Raw genomic sequence first — 24068 nt, forward strand, 5'->3', positions numbered from 1 at the left:
TGTGTACTAGGGGCCCAGTGCACGAAATTCGTGCACTGGGTGTGTGTGTGTGGGGGGGGGGGAGTGTCCCTCAGCCCAGCCTGCCCCCTCTCACATACTGGGAGCCCTCAGGCGTTGACCCCCATCACCCTCCAATCGCAGGATCGGCCCCTTGCCCAGGCCTGACGCCTCTAACAGAGGCGTCAGGCCTGGGCAGGGGACCCTCATTTCCCCCCATCACTGGTTCTGCCCCCAGCCCAGGCAGGGGACCCTCATTTCCCCCCATCACTGGTTCTGCCCCCAGCCCAGGCCTTATGCCTCTGACCCAGGCTTCAGGCCTGGGCAAGGGGACCATCATATCCCCCCAATCCCCGGCTCCGCCCCGCACCCAGGCCTGATGCCTCTGGCCCAGGCCAGAGGAGTTGACCCTCATCACCTTCCGATCACCAATCACCGATCGGCCCCTTGACCAGGCCTGAGGCCTCTGGCAGAGGTGTCAGGCCTGGGCAGGGGACCCCCAGCTGCAGCGGCCCCGTGATCGTGGGCTCCGCTTTAGGCCCAGGCAAGGGACCCCTAGCTCCCGGAACTGCCAGCTTCTACCTTGCCCAGCTCCCATCACTGGCTCCACCCCTACTTCCTGCTATCACTGGCCAGGGCGGAAAAGGCACCTGATTCTCTAATCATGGCTGGGGGGCAGGGCAAAGGCGGCCCCAGGGCCGCCTTTGCCCTGCCCCCCAGCTCTTAACTCCCCCCTGGGTTTCCATCACTGTCAGTGGCAGGGGGCTTCTTCCTGCTTTCCCTTTCGCCTCCCTGCATTGTGCCTACATATGCAAATTAACCGCCATCTTGTTGGCAGTTAACTGCCAATCTTAGTTGTCAGTTAACTGCCAATCTTAGTTGTCAGTTAATTTGCATATAGCCCTGATTAGCCAATGAAAAGGGTATCGTCGTACGCCAATTACCATTTTTCTCTTTTATTAGTGTTGATGTGGTGGGGGGGGGGGTGGTTTGGGAGGGGGTTGGGGGACAGGGGGAGTTGGTTGGTAGCCCAAGACTCAGAATTGAAGTGACCTTACCTCCTCTCCATCCTTCTAGAGGGCTGCCTGTTACCTAAGCTTACCTTTGCAAAGGATGCCACATCCTATCTTTCTTAGTTTTGATGCACTTATTATATTTAGGAGTTCAAGTCCGGTATGTAAGATTTTCAGTTAGCACAGAACATGTAACCCTTTTTCAGTACTTTCTGGCCAATACCATCCTAGTCCATTTCCCCCAATCCAAAAATCTATGCCACTTTGAGAAAATAGTAAACATTTTGAGCCCAACTTTCACAGCTGCAGTCTCATGGAAAATTATAATCAACTTCCTTCCTTACCATTTTCATAATTTTAACTGTTGAAGACAGCCATTTCATTTTCCTCGCATTATAGAAAATGCATCAATGGGTACATTTCTGTATTGTGCATTTCTTCAAATAAAACTTAACCATATGAAGTGTTAGAGTAAAATGATAAAAGATGTGTGATAGGAAACATCAACTCACAATGCTCTGGAGTCTGTGGGGCTAACTCAGTCAGCGATCAATAGTCCTGGTTCTCCCATTTCACATCTTTGTGTCTCCATTTATGCCAACCAAAGAAACTTAGCCATTCAGGACTGTTTGCTGTGATGGATTTTTTTTGAAAGAATATAAACAAATGTTTTTAGCTTTTTGGTGTCTGCCACCAGGAAAGTGAAATAAATGGTGAGAGTTAATCCACTGCCTCTAACACAAATATCTTCATATTTCTTGGTTTACTTCTTGTTTTGGTGGATTATTTCACTCAGCAGCTTCCTGAGAAAAGAAGAAGAGAAGACACATTGTTGAGACTTTGTGTGTCTCAAAAGGTTCTTATTCTATGTATATGCTTAATTGATGGTTTAGCTTTAGAATTTTAGAAATAATTCCTTCTTCAAAATTACTAGGACAGTGGACTTTTTGGACTGATCTAATGTTTTTACATGTTCCCTACTTTTTTTCTATTTCTCATCTTTAATTCAACTTTTTGAGAGACATTAGCAACTTAATCTTATAGATCTTATTGAATATTTTATTTCTGCTGTCATAGTTCTAAATCCCAAGAGCTCTTTCTGTGATCTCTATCCTTTTCTATTGCTTCCTGCTTCTTCTATGTGGATGCTATAAATACTCTCACCTCTCTGAGGAGCTAGCCACCCCCACAAAATGTCTGGTGGTCCCTGGCTATCAGCTCATATTTTAACTAGTGGCCCGGTGCACAAAATTCATGCACATTAAAAGGGGATTAATTAGAGGAAATATTTTAATATTGCTATTTGCCCTTTCTCTATAATAGAAGTGTCAGTGATGAAAGAAAATTAGTAAAATGTATATGAAAATTTTTCTCCTGTCAGAGTCTGGGGCGTGTTGCGGGACCCAGAATCAAGTCCCAACCCACCCATGGCACCTCAAAATCATGCAAGACCCAAACCCAGCTGGCATCCCCTCCCCCCCCCCTCCCCACTGGGTGAGATTCAGACCCAGCCGGCCCCATCCTTGTCAAGCCCCACTGGGTGGTGGTGGGGGGGAGGTGCAGCCTCAGGTCCCCTGACCTGGTGCGGGGGCGGGGGGAGCAGCCTGAGGTCCCCTGGCAAACCCCACCGGGTGTGTGGGGGGGGGCACAGCCCCAGGTCCCTGCCCTGGCTCAGTGCCACACAGCCTCAGGTCCCTGCTGATTGTTCATTAAGGCTTGTTACAGGAACTCAGCCTCTGCTGTGGGCGCAGCCATCTTGTGTTGCAGAAACCCCGCCTCCACTGTGGGTGCTGCCATCTTTGTGATGGTGTGATGGTCAATTTGCATATTCCTTCTTTATTAGGTAGGATGGTGAGGCACTAAGCTGCATAGCTGGGCTTGCCAGCTGATAGGCTTTGCTATAGGTTGATCAGGATAAAAATCAGACTATGTATCAAGTACTCCCAATTGTCAGTATCTAATCTGCCTTTTAGGATGGTGTGTTTTCCAAAAAGGGATACTTTTTAAAATATATATATATTTTTATTGATTTCAGGAAGGGAGAGAGGTAGAGAGATAGAAACATCAATGATGAGAAAGAATCATTGATTGACTGCCTTCTGCATGCCCCCTACTGGGCGGGGGGGGGGGAGGGGGGGAATCAAGCCCACAACCCAGGCATATGCCCTTGGCCAGAATTGAACCTGGGACCCTTTAGTCCACAGGCCAATGCTCTAGCCACTGAGTCAAACCAGGTAGGGACAAAAAGGGACACTTTTAATCTGACCCATGGTGTAGGATTGGCAGGCTACATAGGGACAGTGAGACGGGGAGAATCTTATCATTTAGTATATAGATTTTTATTTAATTCCATTGCTTTTAGGATGGTGCACCTGCTCTCTGGAGTGTCCTTTAGTCTGATTACTCCTTTGGTTCAGCCTCTCCTGTGAGTGAAGATTCTGTTTAGCCTGTTCTACGGACTTTCAACCTATCCTCTTCTTTACATCCCTATACACATCCCTTGTCTTAAAGAGACATCAAGTTCTACCTTGGGGTTCTGTAGTAGGAATCTACTTCTTTGTGCTTTCCTCAACCATAGATGTTTATTTGTAGGTGTTTACTGGTCTAAGTCAGGTTACAATTGTAAACAAATATATTTATCTGAAAGTTTCTTGTCATCCGTTACACATCTTTAGCATTACTGTCCTTTTAATAGGATTTCAGAAGGGAGCAAAGAAAAGTGTATTCAATCAAGTTGAGAAGTCTACTCACTCCACTATGGTGGTTTTTAAAAAAAGATGTTTTCATTGATTTTAGAGAGAGAAAGGGAAGTAGGGGGAGAGAGAAACATCGATCTACTGCCTCCTGGATGCCCCCATGCTGAGAATGGAGCCCGCAACCTGGGCACGTACCCTGACTGGGAATTGAACCTGTGACATGGGATGATGCTCAATGAACTAAGCCACAGTGGCCAGGGCCATATCGTGTTTTCCAACTGCACCATGTTAGAAGGTCCATTCTTTGTTTGGCTTTCCCCAGGTTTATCTTCATGTCCTACCTATTCCATATCTCCTCATGGTATTTTCTGTCTATGATTATAGCACACAATGTATGTTGCCTTTTCCTTTGTGAATTGATCTGTTTGTTTTTTTCTCAGCTTTATCGAGATATAAATTGACTTATAACATTGTGTAAGCTTAAGGTATTCATTGCGAATGTTTGACAGAATGATTACTGAATTTTAGACTCCAGAGCTAATTTTTGCTTTTAGTGCAAAGCAGTAAATAGAAGAAGGATATCGTAATTTAAAATTATTTTTATAAATTATAAAATTTGTTAAGAAATATATACATTGTAGGCATTTGAGGGCATATAAGTAAAAAATCTCTGGAAAAAAAATAAATGAATAGCAAAGTTTTTACTTACTCATGATTATATGCTAATCAAAATATAATAATAACTTCATACTATGTTACCTTAAATATTGGTGTTAGCACATTTATAAGATGCTTACTAGTGGAATACATTATGGTATTAGAGTTACAAAGGAAAGTATTTAAAAAATTTTTATATTTCATGATGAACAAAGCATAACTAAAATTTACTGAAATCTCCAAATAAGTAAGTTTAGACCACTTACAGCTTCTGTGAATTAATCTTAGGTTCATAGATGTTCTTGCCCAATGGAAGAATAATATCTTAGTTCAATATGTATTTTCTTAAAGTTTAGATTTTATTTTCAATTTTTATTTGCAAGTACAACATATATCACCCCCCTGAAGTTATATCCTAAAAAGGATTTTGTTTTTTAGCAGTAGCTCCCATTATTCCTCTGCTCTCGATTCAGGTTTTACACCACAAGTATTCCTTTCCAAGGTGTATTTGATTTGCCCTCCTGGTGTCCCTAGCCAGAAGGGAACCACAGAAGAAAACATTGCTGAAGACATCCATTTTCATTGCTTGCGTAGACCTGATTCACTAAGAAAATAGGAAAAAGGTGAAATGAAAAACATTCTAGGGAAGTTACAAACCATATAAGGTGATGGGTGAGCCACAACTGTGGGCGTAATTTTTTTTTTTTCTTTTCTCTCTTTCAACAGGGAGACACATCACCTCTTCCTCCCACTGTCCCAGACTGTCTGCGGGCTGATGTCAGGGTTGCTCCTTCTGAGAGCCAAAAATGTTCCTTCTATTTACCACACCAGAATATCACCCACGGCTTCCTCTATCCTCCGGGTTAGTATAACTCTTTTTTAGAGCAGCAGCTTAGAAAGCCCTCATCAGCTGGATGTGGGCTTGTGCCTTAAACATATACTCGCCAGCGAAACTATCTGCTTGGGCTGAAGCAGCTGCCCAGGAGGCTTCCAGTGGTTGTGGACTGGCCCGAAGCAGGGCAACAGCTATAATAAAGACTAATAAATTTTGCAGCGGGAACCACACATGAGCTCTAATCTGGCCCAGATGTTCAGAAAGTTCGGCAGGTTTAAATTTAATTTTAAAACTGAAGATTCTTTGGAGAGGGAAATAAGCGTCTGAAAAAACGTTTTTTCTGGCTGCTGCCCAAGCTAAGGACTGTATCGAGGATGCAGCTGTGCCCCTGAAAAGAAATCCGGCTGGAATTCAGGCCTCTCACTCACTCATGCTGTATAGCCAACACTTTCAAACTGTGGATTAAGCAGCAGAATGAACTTGAAGTTTTTGTTGTTGTTTGTTTGTTGTTTTAGAAAGCATCTCTTTTGGGAACATGCAAAAACCAGTGTGATTTTTCTAAAACTCACCTCTCTTCCCTGCTCAGCAGGAAATGTTATTTTAATTAATTCACCTATGAGATTTTCAACCATTTCAGCTTCTGGCAATGGGTTTACTCCTGATATTTGGCTTCACTTTTCTTTTTTGTTGTTGTTGTTAATCCTCACCCGAGGATTTTTTTTTTTTTTTTTTTTTTTTTTTTTTTTTTTTTTTTTTTTTAGAGGGAGTGAAAAGGAGAGGAAGAAACAGAGAGAGAATCATTGAGGTGAGAGAGACACGGATTGGTTGCCTACCGCACACACCCTGACCAGGGTGAGGGATTGAGCCTGCAACCTAGGTGTGTGTCCTTGACTGAAATCGAACCCAGAACCCTTCAGTCTGCAGGCCAATGCTCTGTCTACTGAGCCAAACCGGCTAAGGCTGGCTTCATTTTTCTGGAAGCCATGACCAAAGAGATCAATGTAGAGATCTATAATTTTAAGATTTTGAAATTCATGGTTGGAGGGAAAAGGGTTAATGACAGCAAGTAGCATTACAATGTAAACTTCTAACACAGAATTAGGATAAGTAAATTGATATATCTTATTAAAATATCTAGAGACAATTAGAGCTACTGAATTTATGCAAACCCTAGGATAAACCTTAAAAGACTTGAGCAATTTATTAATAAGTGTTTTTAAATTGGCATATAAATTTGTATCTGTTAAGCCATGGGATGCTGGTTGGTACCTATATATTTGCTTCAACAAGGGAATGAAATTGTAACTACACAGTTTGTCTTAAAAATATTAAGGATAAAGTGAAACTTTCTTCTAACTTTTCACTATAAATTCTGTTAAAAATGCCACAATAAGCTAATTCTTGTGGGTTTGTTTGTTTTTTTCCTCTCTGAAAATGGGGGTAATGCTATATCGCCCTCCCAACTTTCAGGGCTTAGTTTAAAAGTAGAAGAGCCTTATAGGGGATCTGAGGACTGTGAACAGCACGTGAAATCAACCAACAACTTATATTTTCCTTGTTCTTTGGTACCCATCCACTGGTCTTTCGTTTCAGTTTTACTTCAGACTCAAAGGTAGTTTAAATATAAAAAGTACAGTGGGGCCTTGACTTATGAGTTTAATTCGTTCCGATACTGAACTCATTAAGGAGCTCGTTAAGGAGCTCATTAACTCAAATTACTCTGTCAACTCAATGCAAAAAGTCTGCTGGTATCTCAAAAAACTCGTTAGTCGGGATACTCGTAAGTCAAGGCCCCACTGTATTGTAATACACATGTATGTATAGGCTTGCATTTTCTTTAGCCCTCACAGTACTTCCATGGATAGATGCCATGAGACAAATGAAACAGAGGCACATAGCACTTAGCTCAGTGGTTCAGCTGGCAGGCAGGGAGGGGGGCTCCAGAGCACACACCCAGCGCTCACCGTGCTGGCGTCCTCAGCATGAGTCCATGAGTCCTCAAAGCCAACCCTTTGGAGTGTCATCTGCAGTCTTCACTGAGTTAAAACTCACTTTTAAAGAAAATTTTATTTGGGAAGAGTTCTTTAGAATAGCATTATTGTTTTGTGCACATTCAATAACTACGCATTCATATTGGCATTATACTAGTTTCCTAGAGCCGCGGTAAGAGACTTGGTGGCCTTGAAACAACCGAAATGCCTTCTCTCACAGTTCTGGAGGCCAGAGGCCCAAAGTCACGGTGTCTGCAGGGCCATGTGCCCCCTGAAGGAGAGAATAGAGGGAGGGGAGAATTCTTTACCTCTTCCAGCTTCCAGGGGCTCCAGGTGTCGCTTGGCTTGAAGTTGCATCCCTCTGATCTCTGCCTTGGCTTCCCATGGCCTTCTCCCTGAGTCTCCCCTCTTCTCAACCTTTCCCTCTTTATAAGGATTTGAGTCACTGGATTTAGAGTCTACTCTACTCTAAATCCAGGATAACTTCATCTTGAGACTCTTAACTTGATTGTATCTACAAAGATTCTATTTTCCTACCTATCAGATTCACAGATACAGGAAGGTTGGTATCAAGTGCCTAAAACTGCATTAGTGATGGCCCCTAACGGAGAGTACTTAGTATTTTTGTTAGTACTACTAATTTACATTAGTATGTAATAGTCATTTGCCTATTATGTAGTATGTCATATTTTCTCTTGTAGCTAGATTTAATACAATTAATTTTTTTTGCAGCATACAATAGAACTTCTGATAGTCAATATGATGCCTTAATTACAAGTAATTTGGTCCCTATGTATGAAGCATTCCAAAGTAAGTATATGTTTAGATTATTAACTTAAAAATATTGAAGCGGCTCTTTAATGTTACAAACTAAACATCTCTTATTGAAATTTGTTCCTGATACTGAGTCATCTCATTTTAATGTTTTAAATATAGGAACAAGAGGCTCTCTGACATAATTTCTTTTTAACTTACTTCACCTAGGTGACTTGTTAAAATTTTGATAAATTTTTAAAAAATATATTTTTATTCATTTCAAAGAGGAAGGGAGAGGGAGAGAGAGATAGAAACATCAATGGTGAGAGAGAATCATTGATTGGCTGCCTCCTGCATGCCCCACATTGGGGATCCAGTCTGTAACCCCGGCATGTGCCCTTGATTAGAATCAAACCTGGGACCCTTCAGTCCACAGGCCAATGCTCTATCCACTGAGCCAAACCAGCTAGGGCAGAATTTTGATACTTTTTTTTTTATCCTAACTTAACTGTGAAGAACTATTCACAAGACAACATTTTACTGACACTCACCATAAGTAAATAAAAGGTATTTATCCTTAGAGTCATAAGGCAGTATGTGTATTCTGACCTTTTTTTTTTTTTTTTTTTTTTTTTTTTTTTTTTTTTTTTTTTAATATTCACTGTCTCCAAAGCAACTCAGCCCTGAGGAGAAATTTAGAGACATATTTTATAGTAATTCAAGACTGCACTACATTCACAACAAAAGGCTTTTTATCAATGTGGCTATTTATGTATTTATTCATTTTAATATACTTTCATTGGTTTCAGAGAGGAAGGGAGAGGTAGAGACATAGAAACATCAATGATGAGAGAGAACCATTGATCAGCTGCTGCCTCCTGCATGCCCCCTACTGGGGACCGAGTCTGCAACCCAGGCATACGCCCTGACCCAGAGATGAACCGTGACCTCAACCACTGAGCAGCACCAGCCAGGTGTGGCTGTTTATTTTTGTTGCATGGATTATTTTGCAGAATTACCCAATTAGCACTGATAATTATTGAAGCAGAACTTGATGCTATTTAAAGTACATGTCTATAATAGAAAATATTTGCATGTTCAATAGAGGTAGATATTTTTAACACCTTATTTTTTTTTATTTTTAGAAATATGGGATTACTTCCACAGTGTTCTTCTTCTAGAACATGCCAAGGAAAGAAATGGAGTAAATGTTGTTAGTGGACCAGTATTTGATTATAATTATGATGGTCATTTTGATGATCCAAGTGAAATTACAGAGTAAGTAATTTGAAACCAAGTGGACTTTTTGATTTAGCAATTGAGCATCATGAAGGGAAGTCTCAATATTTTAAATAAAAGCTCAGTATTCTAAATATTACATAGTATATTTACATAAAAACGTCATTGTTGACTGTTTTTAACTAGTCTATCTAAATATTTAGCAAAAATTTTACATGGCAAAAATTTAAACTAATGGGCAAAGAAATAATGAAGTCTAGGAAAAGTTTAGCAAAATTTATATTTGGAAAAATTCTAAACTAACGGGCAAAAGAATAAGTGTAATTTTGTAAAGGTTGAGATGGGGAAGACACTGTACTGCTGATAAATATAGAACCAGTCCAGCAATAAAAAATAAAACAAAAAAACAACTAGTGACAATTCATAATATTGTCCAATAGTAGATGACTCATAAAAGTATCTTCCAAGAGAGGGTGTAGGCTTCATGTTGAAAGCTAGTCCTACTTCACTACATTTTTGTACTAAACCTGGTCATAATAGGTTGCGAAGAATTACCTTTGAATGCAGCACAGAGGAATAGAGAGATTTAAAAGCTTCATCCATTATTTCTCTTTATTATCAAAATGTATAAAAGGCCAAAGTAAACAATTGTATTGTCTAAGCCTAGATCATGTAAGTAAAGCAATGATTTCTACCGGTACCTTCTGATAAAGTAACATATATGACTACTCAGTATGTGGCTTGTTGGTGTTTTGTTTGCCTTGTCCTTATTTCAGTGTGTATCCATTGTATATTACACTATTTCATAATTCTGCAGACAGTTGGATAGCACTTTGCTCCCCGCTAGGTGTTTTCTAAGCACTCACATATATTTCATTTAGTCCACAAAACATCCTTTGTTAGATTCCATTAGCCCCCATTTAGAGATGAGGAAACTGAAGCACAGAAAAATTAAATAACTTGCCTATGTTCCACAACTGGTAAGTGGTAAAGCCAGTATACAAAGCCAGGGTAGTGCTGAGTCCATGCAGAAATTCTCAGTCACAATCATATGTTACTACTTACACCAGCTCATATTGCTTTTAGAGGACTCATACTAGCTTAACTTTATTTTGCACTTAAAACTTTCAAAAGCACTTTCATGTTTGTTATCTGAAAATGCAGGAATGTCATATCAGTTGTATGGATTTATCCCCATGTCTACACTGTGAAGTTGAGGAAACTCAGTAAGGCATGGAATGCTAGAGGATTAGAACACATCAGACATCCAGTGGGAGTGCATAGCTAGAGCTGGAGTCTATTCCGGGCTTCTTTCTCAGCCTCTGCTTTTAGACAATGTCACTATGAAGTACAAAGTCAACAAAACTAGGAAACACAGGAGGCATGATATCATGCTCTACTTTTCTTTGTAGTTTAACGTTTCCCCATAAAGGCAAAATAACCAAGCTTGGACTTCAATAGATCTCTGTTCTGCTCATTGCCACCCAAAAGTACATGGTATGCTTTTGTACTTTCTAGTCATTTACTTTCTTTTTACTTTGGCATTTCTTTAAGATATATATCGAGGCGTTTATAATCTTTAGAAGTAAATGTATGACATCAAATCTTTTCAATTTTGTTTTTAGATATGTCAACGGTAGTGTTCCCATCCCAACACACTACTTTGTGGTGCTGACTAGTTGTAAAAATAAGAGCTACACCCCCGACACCTGCCCTGGGTGGCTGGACGTTCTATCCTTTGTCATCCCTCACCGACCTACTAATGTGGAGAGCTGCCCGGTGAGTATGCAGTGGGAGAGTCCCTGAGACCTAAGGAAACAATCAGTCAGAGCTCATCTGGACTCTCATAAAAGTGGCTCTGACTACAATATATTCTGTTAGGTGTTTCTGGGTGGAGGTGTATGAAAAATATCTAACTTAAAAACCTTTCCTTAGACTATTGGTCTTTATGTAATTAATTACAATTTAAACATGTATGTGCCTACATGAACATGTGTTTATATATGCATATTTTATGTACTTATACTTTATTCACACTCACTAATAAGGGAGGGGGGTGTCTTATTAATATTTTGATTCTGAACACAAACTTGAAGGTTCTGTCCCAAAGTTGGCACTAGATTAATGTTTCTTGAATGAATGTGTAAATATAAAAACTTCAACTTGAAACATGAGATCTGAAATTAAATATACATATATAAAAATATAAATATACAAAATAACTTAGTTCAAGTAACATTCCCTTTCAAATATCATGCATTAGTCCACCGTAAAAATCTTTCTGGATCAAGGCAAATTATCTATAAACTAGAGGCCCCGTGCACAAAAATTTGTGCACTTGGGTAGGGGGGGAGAGTCCCTTAGCCCGGCCTGTGCCCTCTGGCATACTGGGATCCCTCGGGAGATAACGACCTGATGGCTTAGGCCTGCTCCCAGGTGGCAGAGGGCAGGCCCAATCCCTAGGTGCAGCCCCTGGTCGGGCTCAGAGCAGGGCCCATTGGAGAGTTGGGGCGCCGCCCCCTGTCATGCACAGAGCAGGGCGGATCGGGAGGTTGCGATGCCACCCTCAGTCACGCTCAGGGTAGGGCCAATTGGGGGGTTGGGTCACCGCCTCCTGTCACACTCAAGGCAGGGTCGATGGGGAGGTTGTGGCACCACCCCCTGTCACGCACAGAGCAGAGCCAATCAGGGGGTTGGGGCGCTGCCCCCTGTCACGCACAGAGCAGGGCCCATCAGGGGGTTGGGGAGCTCCCCCCGTCACGCACAGAGTAGGGCCGATCAGGGAGTTGAGGAGCTCCCCCCTGTCACTCACAAGGTAGGGCCGATAGGGGAGTTGGGGCACCACCCCCTGTCACACTCAGAGCAGGGCAGATCAGGGGGTTGGGGTGCCACCCTCTATCACCCACAGAGCAGGGCCGATCAGGGGGTTGGGGCGCCGCCACTGTCACACTCAGGGCAGGACTGATGGGGAGGTTATGGCTCTACCCCATCACAGAGCAGGGCCCGTGGGGGTGGGGGGGTGTAGGGGCGCTGCACCCTGTCACACACAGAGCCACAGGGCGATCAGGGGGTTGGAGAGCTCCCCTCTATCAGGCATAGAGCAGGGCTGATCAGGGGGTTTGGGCGCTGCCCCCGTCACGCTGATCCCGGTGCCGGGAGGCCTCGCGGCTCCACTGATCCCGGTGCTGGGAGGCATATTACCCTTTTACTATATAGGATAGAGGCCTGGTGCATGGGTGGGGGCCGGCTGGTTTGCCCTTAAGGGTGTCCTGGATCAGGGTGGGGGTCCCCACTGGGGTGCCTGGACAGCCTGGGTGAGGGGATGATGGCTGTTTGCAGCTGGTCACACACCCTTCAGGGTGGGGGTCCCCACTGGGGTGCCTGGCCAGTCTGGGTGAGGGGCTGAGGGCTGTTTTCAGGCTGGCGGGTGACTGAAGCTCCCAACCGCTCCTTTTTTTCTTTTTTTTTAATTCTGGGCCAGCTTTAGCTCTGGCTCCAGCTCTGAGGCCTCTGCTGCTGAAAGCAGGTATCTGGTTTGTTTGAGTTCTATAATCGAAACACTGTATCAACTCCAGCTCTGTGATCCTGGCTGGCTGAAAGCAGGTTTCTGGGGTTATGTTTAGCTTCTATATTGTAACAATGTTTCAAACTGCAAGCTCAGAGGCCGGCAAGGCAGGCGGGGTATGTTGGAGTTCTCCATCACTGAAGCAAGCAAGCCTCATGTTAGCTTCAAGCTGCCTGGCTGCCGGCCGCCATCTTGGCTGGCTGTTAATTTGCATATCGCCCTGATTAGCCAATGGGAAGGGTAGCGGACATACGGCTAATTACCATGTTTCTCTTTTATTAGACAGGATTAGAGGCCCGGTTCTCGAATTCGTGCATGGGTGGGGTCCCTCTGGGTGGTCTGTAGGGATTGGGCCAAAACCCACAGTCCAATGCTGCCTACAGCTCCTACCTGCCGCTGCCTGCCACGGGCTTGTGCCCAATCTGTCTAATCGGCCTGCAGCTGGGCTTTCCAGCCATGAGCCCTGCATCTGGTGCCCTCCTAAGAGGAGTGGCTTGTGGGATCGGGCTGAAACCAGCTCTCCGACATCCCCCGAGGGGTCCCAGGTTGCGAGAAGGCTCAAGCCAGGCTAAGGGACCCCACCGGTGCACGCTTGGGCTGGGGAAGGACAGCGGGAGGGCTCCAGGGCGTATCCGGCCCATCTTGCTCAGTCCTGATCGGACGGACCCCAGCAGCAAGCTAACCTACCGGTTGGAGCATCTGTCCCCTGGTGGTCAGTGCAAGTCATAGCGACTGGTTGACTGTCTGCCCCCTGGTGATCAGTGCACATCAAAGTGAGCGGTTGAGCCGAAACCGGTTTGGCTCAGTGGATAAAGCGTTGGCCTGTGGACTGAAGGGTCCCAGGTTCGATTCCGGTCAAGGGCATGTTCTGTGGTTGCGGGCACATCCCCAGTGGGGGATGTGCAGGAGGCAGCTGATCGATGTTTCTTTCTCATTGATGTTTCTGACTATCTCTCTCCCTTCCTCTCTGTAAAAAATCAATAAAATATATTTAAAAAAACAAAAAAACAAAAAACAAAAAAAAAGCAAAGTGAGCAGTTGAGCAATCTTAGCATATCATTAGCATATTACGCTTTGATTGGTTGTTCGGTTGTTCTGCTGTTTGGTCTATTTGCATATTACTCTTTTATTATATAGGATAATTACTTCAACTTGCATATATGTTATTTTTTTTAATTTAAATTCTTTATTGTTTAAAATATTATATAAGTCTCCTTTTCCCCCCATTGACTTCTCTCCAGCTGCTCCCACCCCCCACACACATGCCCTCACCCCTCACCCCGCTACTGTCTGTTTCCATTGGTTATGCTCATATGCATGCATACAAGTCCTTTGGTTGATCTCTTACACCATCCTCCCCCACCCCCCCACCCCCGTGTTCCCTCTTAGGTTGGGTGGTTTGTTTGATGCTTCTATGTCTCTGGCTCTATTTTTGTTCATCAGTTTATGTTGTTCATTATATTCCACAAATAAGTGAGATCATTTGGTATTTATCTTTCTCTGACCGGCTTATTTCAGTTAGCATAATGCTCTCCAGTTCCATCCATGCTGTTGCAAATGGTAAGAATTCCTTCTTGCCGAAACCGGTTTGGCTCAGTGGATAGAGCGTCAGCCTGCGGACTGAAAGGTCCCAGGTTCGATTCGGGTCAAGGGCATGTACCTGGGTTGTGGGCACATCCCCAGTAGGAGATGTGCAGGAGGCAGCTGATCGGTGTATCTCTCACATAGATGTTTCTAACTCTCTATCTCTCTCCCTTCCTCTCTGTAAAAAATCAATAAAATATATTTAAAAAAAAAAAGAATTCCTTCTCTTTTACAGCAGCATAGTATTTCATTGTGTAGATGTACCACAGTTTTCTAATCCACTCATCTGCTGATGGGCACTTAGGCTGTTTCCAAATCTTAGCTATTGTAAATTATGTTGCTATGAACATAGGGGTGCATATGTCTTTTCTGATTGGTGTTTCTTATTTCTTGGCATGTATTCCTAGAAGTGGGATTACTGGGTCAAATGGGAGTTCCATTTTTAACTTTTTGAGGAAACTCCATACTGTTTTCCACAGTGGCCGCATCAGTCTGCATTCCCATCCGCAGTGCATGAGGGTTCCTTTTTCTACACATCCCCGCCAGCACTTGTCGTTTGTTGATTTGTTGATGCTAGCCATTCTGACAGGTGTGAGATGGTAACTCATTGTTGTTTAGATTTGTATCTCTTGGATGATTAGTGACTTCAAGCATGTTTTCATATGTCTCTTGGCCTTCTGTATGTCCACTTTTGAAAAGTGTCTAATTAGGTCCTTTGCCCATTTTTGATTGGATCGTTTATCTTCCTTTTGTTAAGTTGCATATTTGTTCTTTGTAGAAAAAATATGTATCCTGATAATTGTGTTTTACTGCAGTTATTCAACAATTATACTGAGCACCTATTAAGTGCACAGTATTGTAATAGAAACTTTTTAGAATGCACAAAGGAGGAATACAATGTTTCTTCCCTTAAGAAGTTCACAAATAACTTTGATATGTAAATGAGATACATAAATGAAATATAAATAAATATAAATGAAATATAGACATGTAAATGGGCCAGTCGATAATAGAATTCTTTTTCAAATTAAAAAATAAGAGATGTCACAAAGTTAGAATTAATTGCCAAATAAGGTTGTAGTGTTTCAAATTCAAAACACATTTGGCTGGAGTGATCATTAAGGGTAACATAAAATGTGGCGAGAGTAGGGATTGGCCCTGAAGGATGGGCAGAACTTGAACAGACTGAAAGGATTAGGAAGAATCATTCAAGAAGGGAGTGTAGAATGGAGAGGGTTTGCTATTTTACTGGATGCAAGAGCCAAAGGGAAAGCAAGAGAGACTTAAAGATGAATCAGAGATTTTAAATGTAGATAATTATGAAAAAGAAAGAGGGGAATTAGGAATGAGAACTATTCGGGTAGGAAGATAGAATAATTAAGTTCAGGCATGTCCAGTTTTTGTAGAAACAGGCATTCACATGGACAATCTCATAGGTTAGTAGAGACTGGAAATTAAAGTTTAGGTTCTAGGCCAGATTAGAATTCATCTCTGTTCTTTCAGGTGTTCCCCACATAACTGTCTTCACTATCCTATGTACTGTGGGAGACACACAGATACATCAGACATGAATTCTATCAAAAGAGCTCATTGTCTAGCACTTAGAAGCCTAGTCAAATAGAAGAAGTGATCAGTGGCACACAGTGCTACTGACCAAATTGCTATAAGATTTCAAAGGAAAAATACTTCCTGATAGGGCAGGTGACATTTTGACAAGACCTTGAAGATAGAATTTGAACTTGAGTGTTTTGAGTGGCCTTTTACTGACTAAAGATAGAAGGCAAAGGTTAGAGGCTACACATTGGGTCAATCATAGTCCTAGAGTGAGAAAGAGTTTCCAAACATGACACTCTCGGGAGATATAGTCTATATATAGACTAGATAGAGTCTAGTCTAGAATCTCTTCCTTTTTTCTTGTCAGAGTTTTATTTAGTTGATATAAGAGTAAGCCATTAGTCTTCACTTCCTCTCCCAGTGGCAGACTTGGGTGACTGATAGAAAGAGGGTGGTCCCCTTTATCCCTGAAGGAGGAATAGATTGTTGTTTATCACAGGAGTTCTAGTTAGCCATTATGGACTGATTAGAATGGGTGTGCAAAAAAGGAACTCTTTGCTATCCCTGGTCTAGGCCCTTATCACCTTCTGAAAATCAATCTGAAGTGGCTTCATTGTCTTTTGTTCTCCCTCCTTTTCTTCACCTCTGTGCACCACTACCAACTTATTAAAATTTAGTTTTTTATTATCATGTACCATACTTTCTTATACCCAACTCTATCTACCTCAAATAAAAGAATAAACAAACACAAATCTCCCAACCTGTATACATTTACCTTCAGTTGACCCTTGCTGACCCAAGTTCTGGGCCAACCAAAGTCCTTAACTTTAATGCATCTTGGGTTTCCCTACCTCGACATCATTGCTCATGCTCTTCTGTCCTCTAGATTGCCCTTTTATTACCCATCTTCTAAAATTTTTTACTTATACTCCAAGGTAAAGTACAAATGATCAAAACTTTCCCTGATCATCCGAAGTAGAAGTGATCTCATATTAATAGGACATCCTCTCTATTGTGTAGGACATCATCACTAATGAATTGGACATTTTCCAAAATGTTGAGGAAGTTGCATTATAGTAATAAGGATATAAAATCTATAAAGATACTTATGAGACATGATGAGTACCAAGTGAACTTACACTAAGTTATTATTATAAGAGAAATTGTGAAGTTAATAAGATGTGGCTGTAAATTAGGTATGAGGGAAGAGAAAGGCAAGATGAGAGTCAAAACTGACTGAAATTGAGGCATGACTGGCCAGGATATATATAAGACCAGTTGTTTTGGGAAGGATGAATTTGTTTTGGGAAGGATGAATTTGTTCTTGATGGTCTTCAGATTGGAAGTCTAAGAGGATATATGAGGAGTAGGATAGAATAAAGTGAATAAGTTTTAGAATTGAAAATCCTGGGTTCAGTTATTGACTTGGCCTCTTTGGGTAAATAACTGAATGTCATTTTCCTCAACTGTATTAAAAAAATCAGCTCCCGCCCTGACCGGTTTGGCTCAGTGGATAGAGCGTTGGCCTGCGGACTGAAGGGTCCCGGGTTCGATTCCAGTTAAGGGCATGTACCTTGGTTGCGGGCACATCCCCAGTAGGAGGTGTGCAGGAGGCAGCTGATCGGTGCTTCTCTCTCATTGATGTTTCTAACTTTCTATCCCTCTCCCTTTCTCTCTGTAGAAAATCAATAAAATATATCTTAAAAAAAAAAAAAGATCTTTATAAAAAAAAAAATCAGCTCCCTTATGAAACTGTTGAGGATTAAATTAGATATTTCATATAAAATCCTAAGATTTCTTAATAAATAATAAGCTAATTGTGCCATTAACAAGAAATCACTTCTAGTTATGAAGTTAACATTCTAAAGTCAGCATGAAGTAAAATTGTATATAGGTAAAAACCCTGTATAATCAAATCGCCGCAAAAGCACAGTACATATGCAAACCGTACCAGTAATAAGTCCAAATCAGCCAATACTTCCTCTGGCATTAGAATTAGGTGATTGTGCTATAAGCACACAATGAAATAGTTGGCTTGCTTTAAGGAGCATGTTGTATGAAAAGTATGCACTTTTAAACATTCTAACCACTTAATCTGGGGAGGTATTCCCACTATCAGAGGTTTAAGGGAATAGACAGATGTAGAAATGATAGTTTATAATCCCACTTCACACTTGATCTAGGGAACTAGATTCATATTGCTATATTTATTTTCTTTTTTCCCTTATCCCTACCATCTTTTCTGCCCTCCTTATCCCTTTTCTTTTCCCTTCAATTGTGTATTATTAAATTCCTCTCAAATAAATGAAAATGTTGCCACAAGACCAAGTGACTATGATTATTGTAAGTTATTCAGCAGATATTAAACAATATAAGTATAGTCCTTGGAAGAAATATCAGCATTGTAGAGATAGATTTGGTATTAAACAATGGAAGTTAAATAAAAATCAAATTGAGGGAAATATCTATACTTCCAGAATGGAAAAAATCTAGATCAGTTGAGGAAATCTCTACCTCAAATATAAAAGAAACAAACAAACACAAACAAGTAAGTCATCAAACAAGTAGTTAGAGTTATGGAAATAAAAGGAGGAATTTTCAGAAGTTTGATGTGATCATCTATAATTGAAAGATCTAAAAAATATATATATACTCAATTAGGTCTTCTTTGACAAAGCAGTTTTGTTAGTGTGTTAGAAGTAATAACCAGACTATAAGTGGTTAAGGAGAGAGTATAAGAGAGTGGTTAGGGGAGAAAAATTCTGAAACTAATATTGCCTCAAAAAACTAACAAGCAAATTGTATTTGGGGATATAAAATACTTCTATTTATGTAACAGTTCTAACACACATATAATCAAATATATATAAACTAGAGGCCCAGTGCACGAAATTCATGCATGGTTATGATCCCTAGGCCTGGTGTTCGATCAAGACCATCTTCCCCAGCTGCTGGCAGCTGGCCCCGCCCCCCACTGCCACTTCTCCCCCTCCTTCCACCCCCCCCAGTTCCCTGTTCACCATAGGGCAATTGGAGCCTGCCAGCTTGGGGGACGGACCAAGAGGTTGGCCATTCCCACCCGCTCGCTGGCCCCATCCCCCGCTGCCAGTTGCCCTCTGTGTGGGGGGTGACTGGCAGGGTGGGGGCCTTGACCTGGCTCTGCCCACATCTGCCGCCACCCACCCTCGGTTCTCCATTCCCTGTGGGGCTATTGGGGCCTGTGGGCTGGGGACAGTTCCTGTGTTGAGTGTCTGCCCCCCCCGCCCCCCCCCCCTCGCTGGTCAGTGTGCATCATAGCAACCAGTTCTGCTGTTTGGTTGATTTGCATATTACCCTTTTATTATGTAGGATAGATTTTATATAATCAAAAGTATGATTTAAATACAGCTTATAAAATCTGTGTACATTCAAGGCTGCTTTCTGTTGGGACGTATTGGTGCAACTAGAGCAGTGCCTATAGCTGGGTCTCTGCAAATTGGTTGGTGCTATTGAACTCTCTGGTATCAAAGAGCTTGAGTATCACCCCTGCAAGGTAAAGCTTTGTGTTATATTTTAAGACAATTTAATTGCAATTTTAAAAGAGGGCAAACTGTCAGATGTTCAGTAAACATTTAGTTGGATGGGTACCAAATGAGCCAGGAGAGAGAAGAGTAATGTAAACTCAGTGGGAGAAAACTTTACGAAAAAAGCAATCGCCCTAGCTGGTTAGGCTCAGGGGATAGAGCATCAGCCTGCGGATTGAAGAGTCCCGGTTCGATTCTGGCCAAGGTCACGTACCTTGGTTGCAGGTTCCCCAGCCCTGGTGGGGTGCATGCAGAAGGCAACCAATTGATGTATTTCTCTAAAATGATGCTTTTCTCTGTTTCTCCCTCTCCATGTTACTCTCTCTAAAAATCAAATATCCTTGGGTGAGGATTAACAAACAAAACAAAAAACAAAAAAAAAGCAAAGAAAAAAATAGTAATAAAAAATATTAAATGCTACTGAAATGTAAAATAGTAAAGGCAGGAAAAAAAGGATGAATTAGAATCCCATTGGAAATAGGAACTTTAATTGGTATACTGCATATTTATTTTAAAAAATTAACATATTATGAATCTCACACAGAGAAATGCTTTAATGGTTAGAAACAAAAAGTAATTTCCTCTTACACTTCCTCTGGCTCAAATAATAGCTGCCTATTTTGAGCATGCATATTTAAAAAACAAGTATGCCACTGTGCTAAAGCCAAGTGAGAGTTATTAAGACACACTCATCTAATTACACAAAATTTAAGGCTTTCTAACTTGAAAAATTTTAACTGAAAATTACCAATATGATATGAATATTAGAAAATGAATAAATAAAGAATTTGGGATTTCATAGAAATCCATGACTCTAAATTACTGAACTTACTTTTGCATAGTAAAAAAATTATTAAAATTCAAATGGCCAGTAAATAACTCAAAAGATACCAACCTGCAATAGCGCGGGGATAAAACACTATTTCACACCATAGTTTGGGGAGGATGATGGGAAACAGAGGTATCACCTACTGCCAATGGAAGTGCAAATTGGTATAAACCCTTTGTGCTAGGCTTATATATGGTAAAGTTAAAGTTTCATGGACTCTCTGACCCAGAAATTTTATTTGTATATGCTAGAAACTCATGTTCTTGAACTCAGGAGGCATGTGCCAAGTCACTTATTACAGCATTATTATTGGGCATTTATAATGCCCAAAATACTATTAATATGGCAATAAGAAATAAATAAACTGTGCTTTTACAAAACACAGCTGAAAACAGATGATTTAACTAGATATAGATATATCATTATGAATAGATTACAAACAATGTTGAATGAAAAAGCAATTATCCAATACCACTTATATTACTTATGTAAATTTGAAAACCCATAAATCAGTAGTATATATTGTATATTAATATGCACCTACTAGCTTCACAATGACTCACAAAATAATAAGTTCAGAGTAGACTTAAGTTCATCTGTAATATTAACTTCTTTGGGGACTTAACTGTCTGTAATATTTCATTTTTTAAAATGTACATCCGAAGTGGATATAAAATGGCTAAGTTTGATGACTTTGTGGTAGTCTGTATTTGCTGTAATATACTTTGTACTGTAGATCTTTTTATTTTAATATACAAAATTTAGCTGTATCAAATTAAGATTTAAGGCAATCACAACCACAGGAACAAATATCAAATTATGTTGTACACCTGAAACTAATAGAATATTGTATGTCAATTACACCAAAATGTTTAAAAACCAAAACAAAAATCACAGGAAAAAGCACAACTTCTAAGTAATGAGAGATCTTTCTATTAATTAAAAAATATGCCCCATGAAAAATGGTCTTTTGTTTCTCCTTTTTAGGAACATAAACCAGAAGCTGTTTGGATTGAAGAAAGGTTGAAAGCTCATGTTGTCCGGGTCCGAGATGTGGAACTTCTTACTGGGCTAGATTTCTATCAAGGAAAAGCACAGCCTGTCTCTGAAATCTTGCAGCTAAAGACGTATTTACCCACATTTGAAACCATTGTTTAACTAAATATATAAAACAATGTTGACAATATGTAAATGATTTTTTCTGTTGAGGAATCATAAAATAAAGTTTTCTATTTTTCCCTAATTCCTCTGTAAGCCATATTTTATTATTTTCATTGTTCTCTTTTCCTTATACTTCCTTTGGAACATGTGTTACTTTATTTTTTAAAATATATTTTTATTGGGGGTGTCAATCAGGGGAAAAGGAGACATATGTAATACTTTAAACAATTTTATATATATATATATATATATATATATATATATATATATATATATATATATATATATATATAGTGATTTCAGAGAGGAGAGGAAAGGAGAGAGAGAGAGAGAGAGAGAGAGAGAGAGAGAGAGAGAGAGAGAGAGAGAGAGAGAGAGAGAACATCAATGATGAGAGAGAACCATTGATTAGCTGCTTCCTACATGCCCCCCACTAGGGATCTAGCCCACAACTGGGCATGTGCCCTGATCAGGAATCAAATTGTGACCTCCCTGTTCATAGGTCGACATGACAGCCACTGAGCAACATGGGCCGGACCATTGGTATTTAAAAAAAAAAGAAAGAGAAAAAGGTTTTCTTTACTTGTAAGATTTAGTTTTAAAATATATGCAGTGAAAAATATGCAATACAGACAGTCTGAAAGACAGGACACAAACTGAAAACTATTTTAGCTATATAGTAAAATGTGGAGATAGATAAAATCCCTCTAAACAATGTTCCGCTGCCCGACTGAGGCCTGACACTAGATAAAATCACCCAGAATGTAGGCCCCAGTGTGGGGAGACAAGTGGAGGACATTCATAAACCTGAACTGAGTCTAACTGGGTGTCCTCATTGCTTCTGAGTTTCTCTAAAAGTGACTAAATCATTTTCTAAATCACTTTTAGGTTGTTACTCAACCAAGAAATATAAATTTCAGTCAGAAAAATTAAAATTACATTTTTCACAGATATTGTGATATTCTATTTTCCTTTTGTATACTCACTAACCCCCTAAAAAGGAATATTTATGTGTGAAATTATTCTGAAAGAAGGACACCAATTCCAACAGGTCATGGAATTACAGATTTGTAACTGCTACTTTTTTAATTTTAAGTATGTAACCTATTTTTATAATGAGCTTGTTTTATTTTTTAAATTTGAAAGTGTTGACAATAAAGTTAGTCTCATTTAAAAATATTTATTTAGAAACAATTTCAAAGATACAGGAAGTTTGCAAGAATAGGATAAAGAACTCTTGTATAACATTCACCCAGCTTCATTAATTATTAACACTCTCGTTATGTATCTTTATGTGTATCTTTATTTTTCCCCTAAAGTTTCCTAGAATACATTGTAGTCATAATGCCTATTTAATCCCCTTCCCCTCCCCAGTACATCAGTGTGTATTTCCTAAGATCAAGGACATAATTCACAAAACCACAGTCAGGAAGTTCAATCTTGATACTATACTATTATTTAATATATAGCTCTAATTCAAAATTGTCTCATATTTTCATTAATGTCCTTTACAATTTTCATTCTGGGGTCTAAAACAGAATCATTCATAGCATTAAGTATTTTTTCTCTTTGATCTTTTATAATGCACTACAATTTCTTAGCTTTTAACAAATACGTTGACATTTTTGAAGAGGGCAAGGGATTTATCTGTAGACTGCCCTTTGATCTGGGTCTGTTTGACATTTCCTCATGATTTGATCTCTGTGTGGTATTTTTGGCAGGAGCACTACCTCAGTGATAAAGTGTCCTCAGTGCTTCATAACTGGAAGCACTAGATGTTCATTAATTTTTTTTAATCCTCACCCAAGGGCATTTTTCCATTGATTTTTTTAGAGAGAGTGGAAGGGAGGGGAAGAGACCAAGAGAGAAACATCAATGTGACAGAGAGATGTCGATTGGTTGCCTCCTGCATACCCCAACTAGGGCCAGGAATCCAGCCTGCTACGGAGATACATGTCCTTGATCAGAATCGAACCCAAGCCCATTGAGCCATGCTGGCTGAGCTGCCTACATTTATTTTTTTTGGGGGGGGGGGAAGAGATAGCTACTTTTGCCTGGCTGGTGTGCTCAGTGGTTGAGCATTGACCTATGAACCAGGAAGTCATGGTTCAATTCCCAGTCAGGGCACATGCCTGGGTTAAAGGCTCCATCCCCAGTAGGAGCGTGCAGGAGGCAGCCAATCAATGAGTCTCTCTTATCATTGCTGTTTCTATCTCTCTCCCTCTCCCTTCCTCTCTGAAATCAATGAAATATCCTATCTAATAAAAGAGAAACATGGTAATTAGCCGTACGTCCGCTACCCTTCCCATTGGCTAATCAGCGAGATATGCAAATTAACTGCCAGCCAAGATGGCGGCCGGCAGCCAGGCAGCTTGAAGCTGTTCCCCCGCCTCCTCCTCCCCTTCTCCTCCCCCTTCCTCCTCCCACCTCCTCCTCCTCCCCCCTCCTCTTTATTATTTTATTTTCCCCATCACCTGCCCTGCAATCCCCACATTGTTGTCTGTGTCCATGAGTTCTCTTTCTTTTTTTTTTCTGCTCAGTCCCTCTACCCCCACAACACTGCTTCTCCCTGCATTTCTAGGTTCATGATTTTTATGTTTTAATTAGTTTTCCATTTTTATTGAACTT

The 24068-nt window shown here is 40.7% G+C and overlaps 1 protein-coding gene and 1 long non-coding RNA gene across 2 annotated transcripts in view; both read left to right on the forward strand.

Moving 5' to 3' along the window:
• ENPP3 (ectonucleotide pyrophosphatase/phosphodiesterase 3) overlaps positions 1 to 21522 on the forward strand; it is a gene marked incomplete at its 5' end in the record, with an annotated part of 89915 nt that extends 68393 nt beyond the window's left edge. Inside the window, 5 exons of the mRNA XM_059700353.1 lie at positions 5090 to 5225; positions 7922 to 7999; positions 9091 to 9223; positions 10810 to 10963; positions 21267 to 21522. Coding sequence (XP_059556336.1) covers positions 5090 to 5225; positions 7922 to 7999; positions 9091 to 9223; positions 10810 to 10963; positions 21267 to 21437 — 672 coding nt within the window. The remainder of the gene's footprint in view (positions 1 to 5089; positions 5226 to 7921; positions 8000 to 9090; positions 9224 to 10809; positions 10964 to 21266) is intronic.
• On the forward strand, positions 17621 to 20157 carry LOC132236890 (uncharacterized). Its single transcript, XR_009453401.1, has 2 exons — positions 17621 to 17886; positions 19348 to 20157. It is a non-coding gene; the product is annotated as an uncharacterized LOC132236890 (long non-coding RNA).
• Positions 21523 to 24068: the final 2546 nt, after the last annotated feature.

This window comes from Myotis daubentonii, chromosome 6, assembly GCF_963259705.1.
Source record: "Myotis daubentonii chromosome 6, mMyoDau2.1, whole genome shotgun sequence".
NCBI classification, from domain to species: domain Eukaryota; kingdom Metazoa; phylum Chordata; class Mammalia; order Chiroptera; family Vespertilionidae; genus Myotis; species Myotis daubentonii.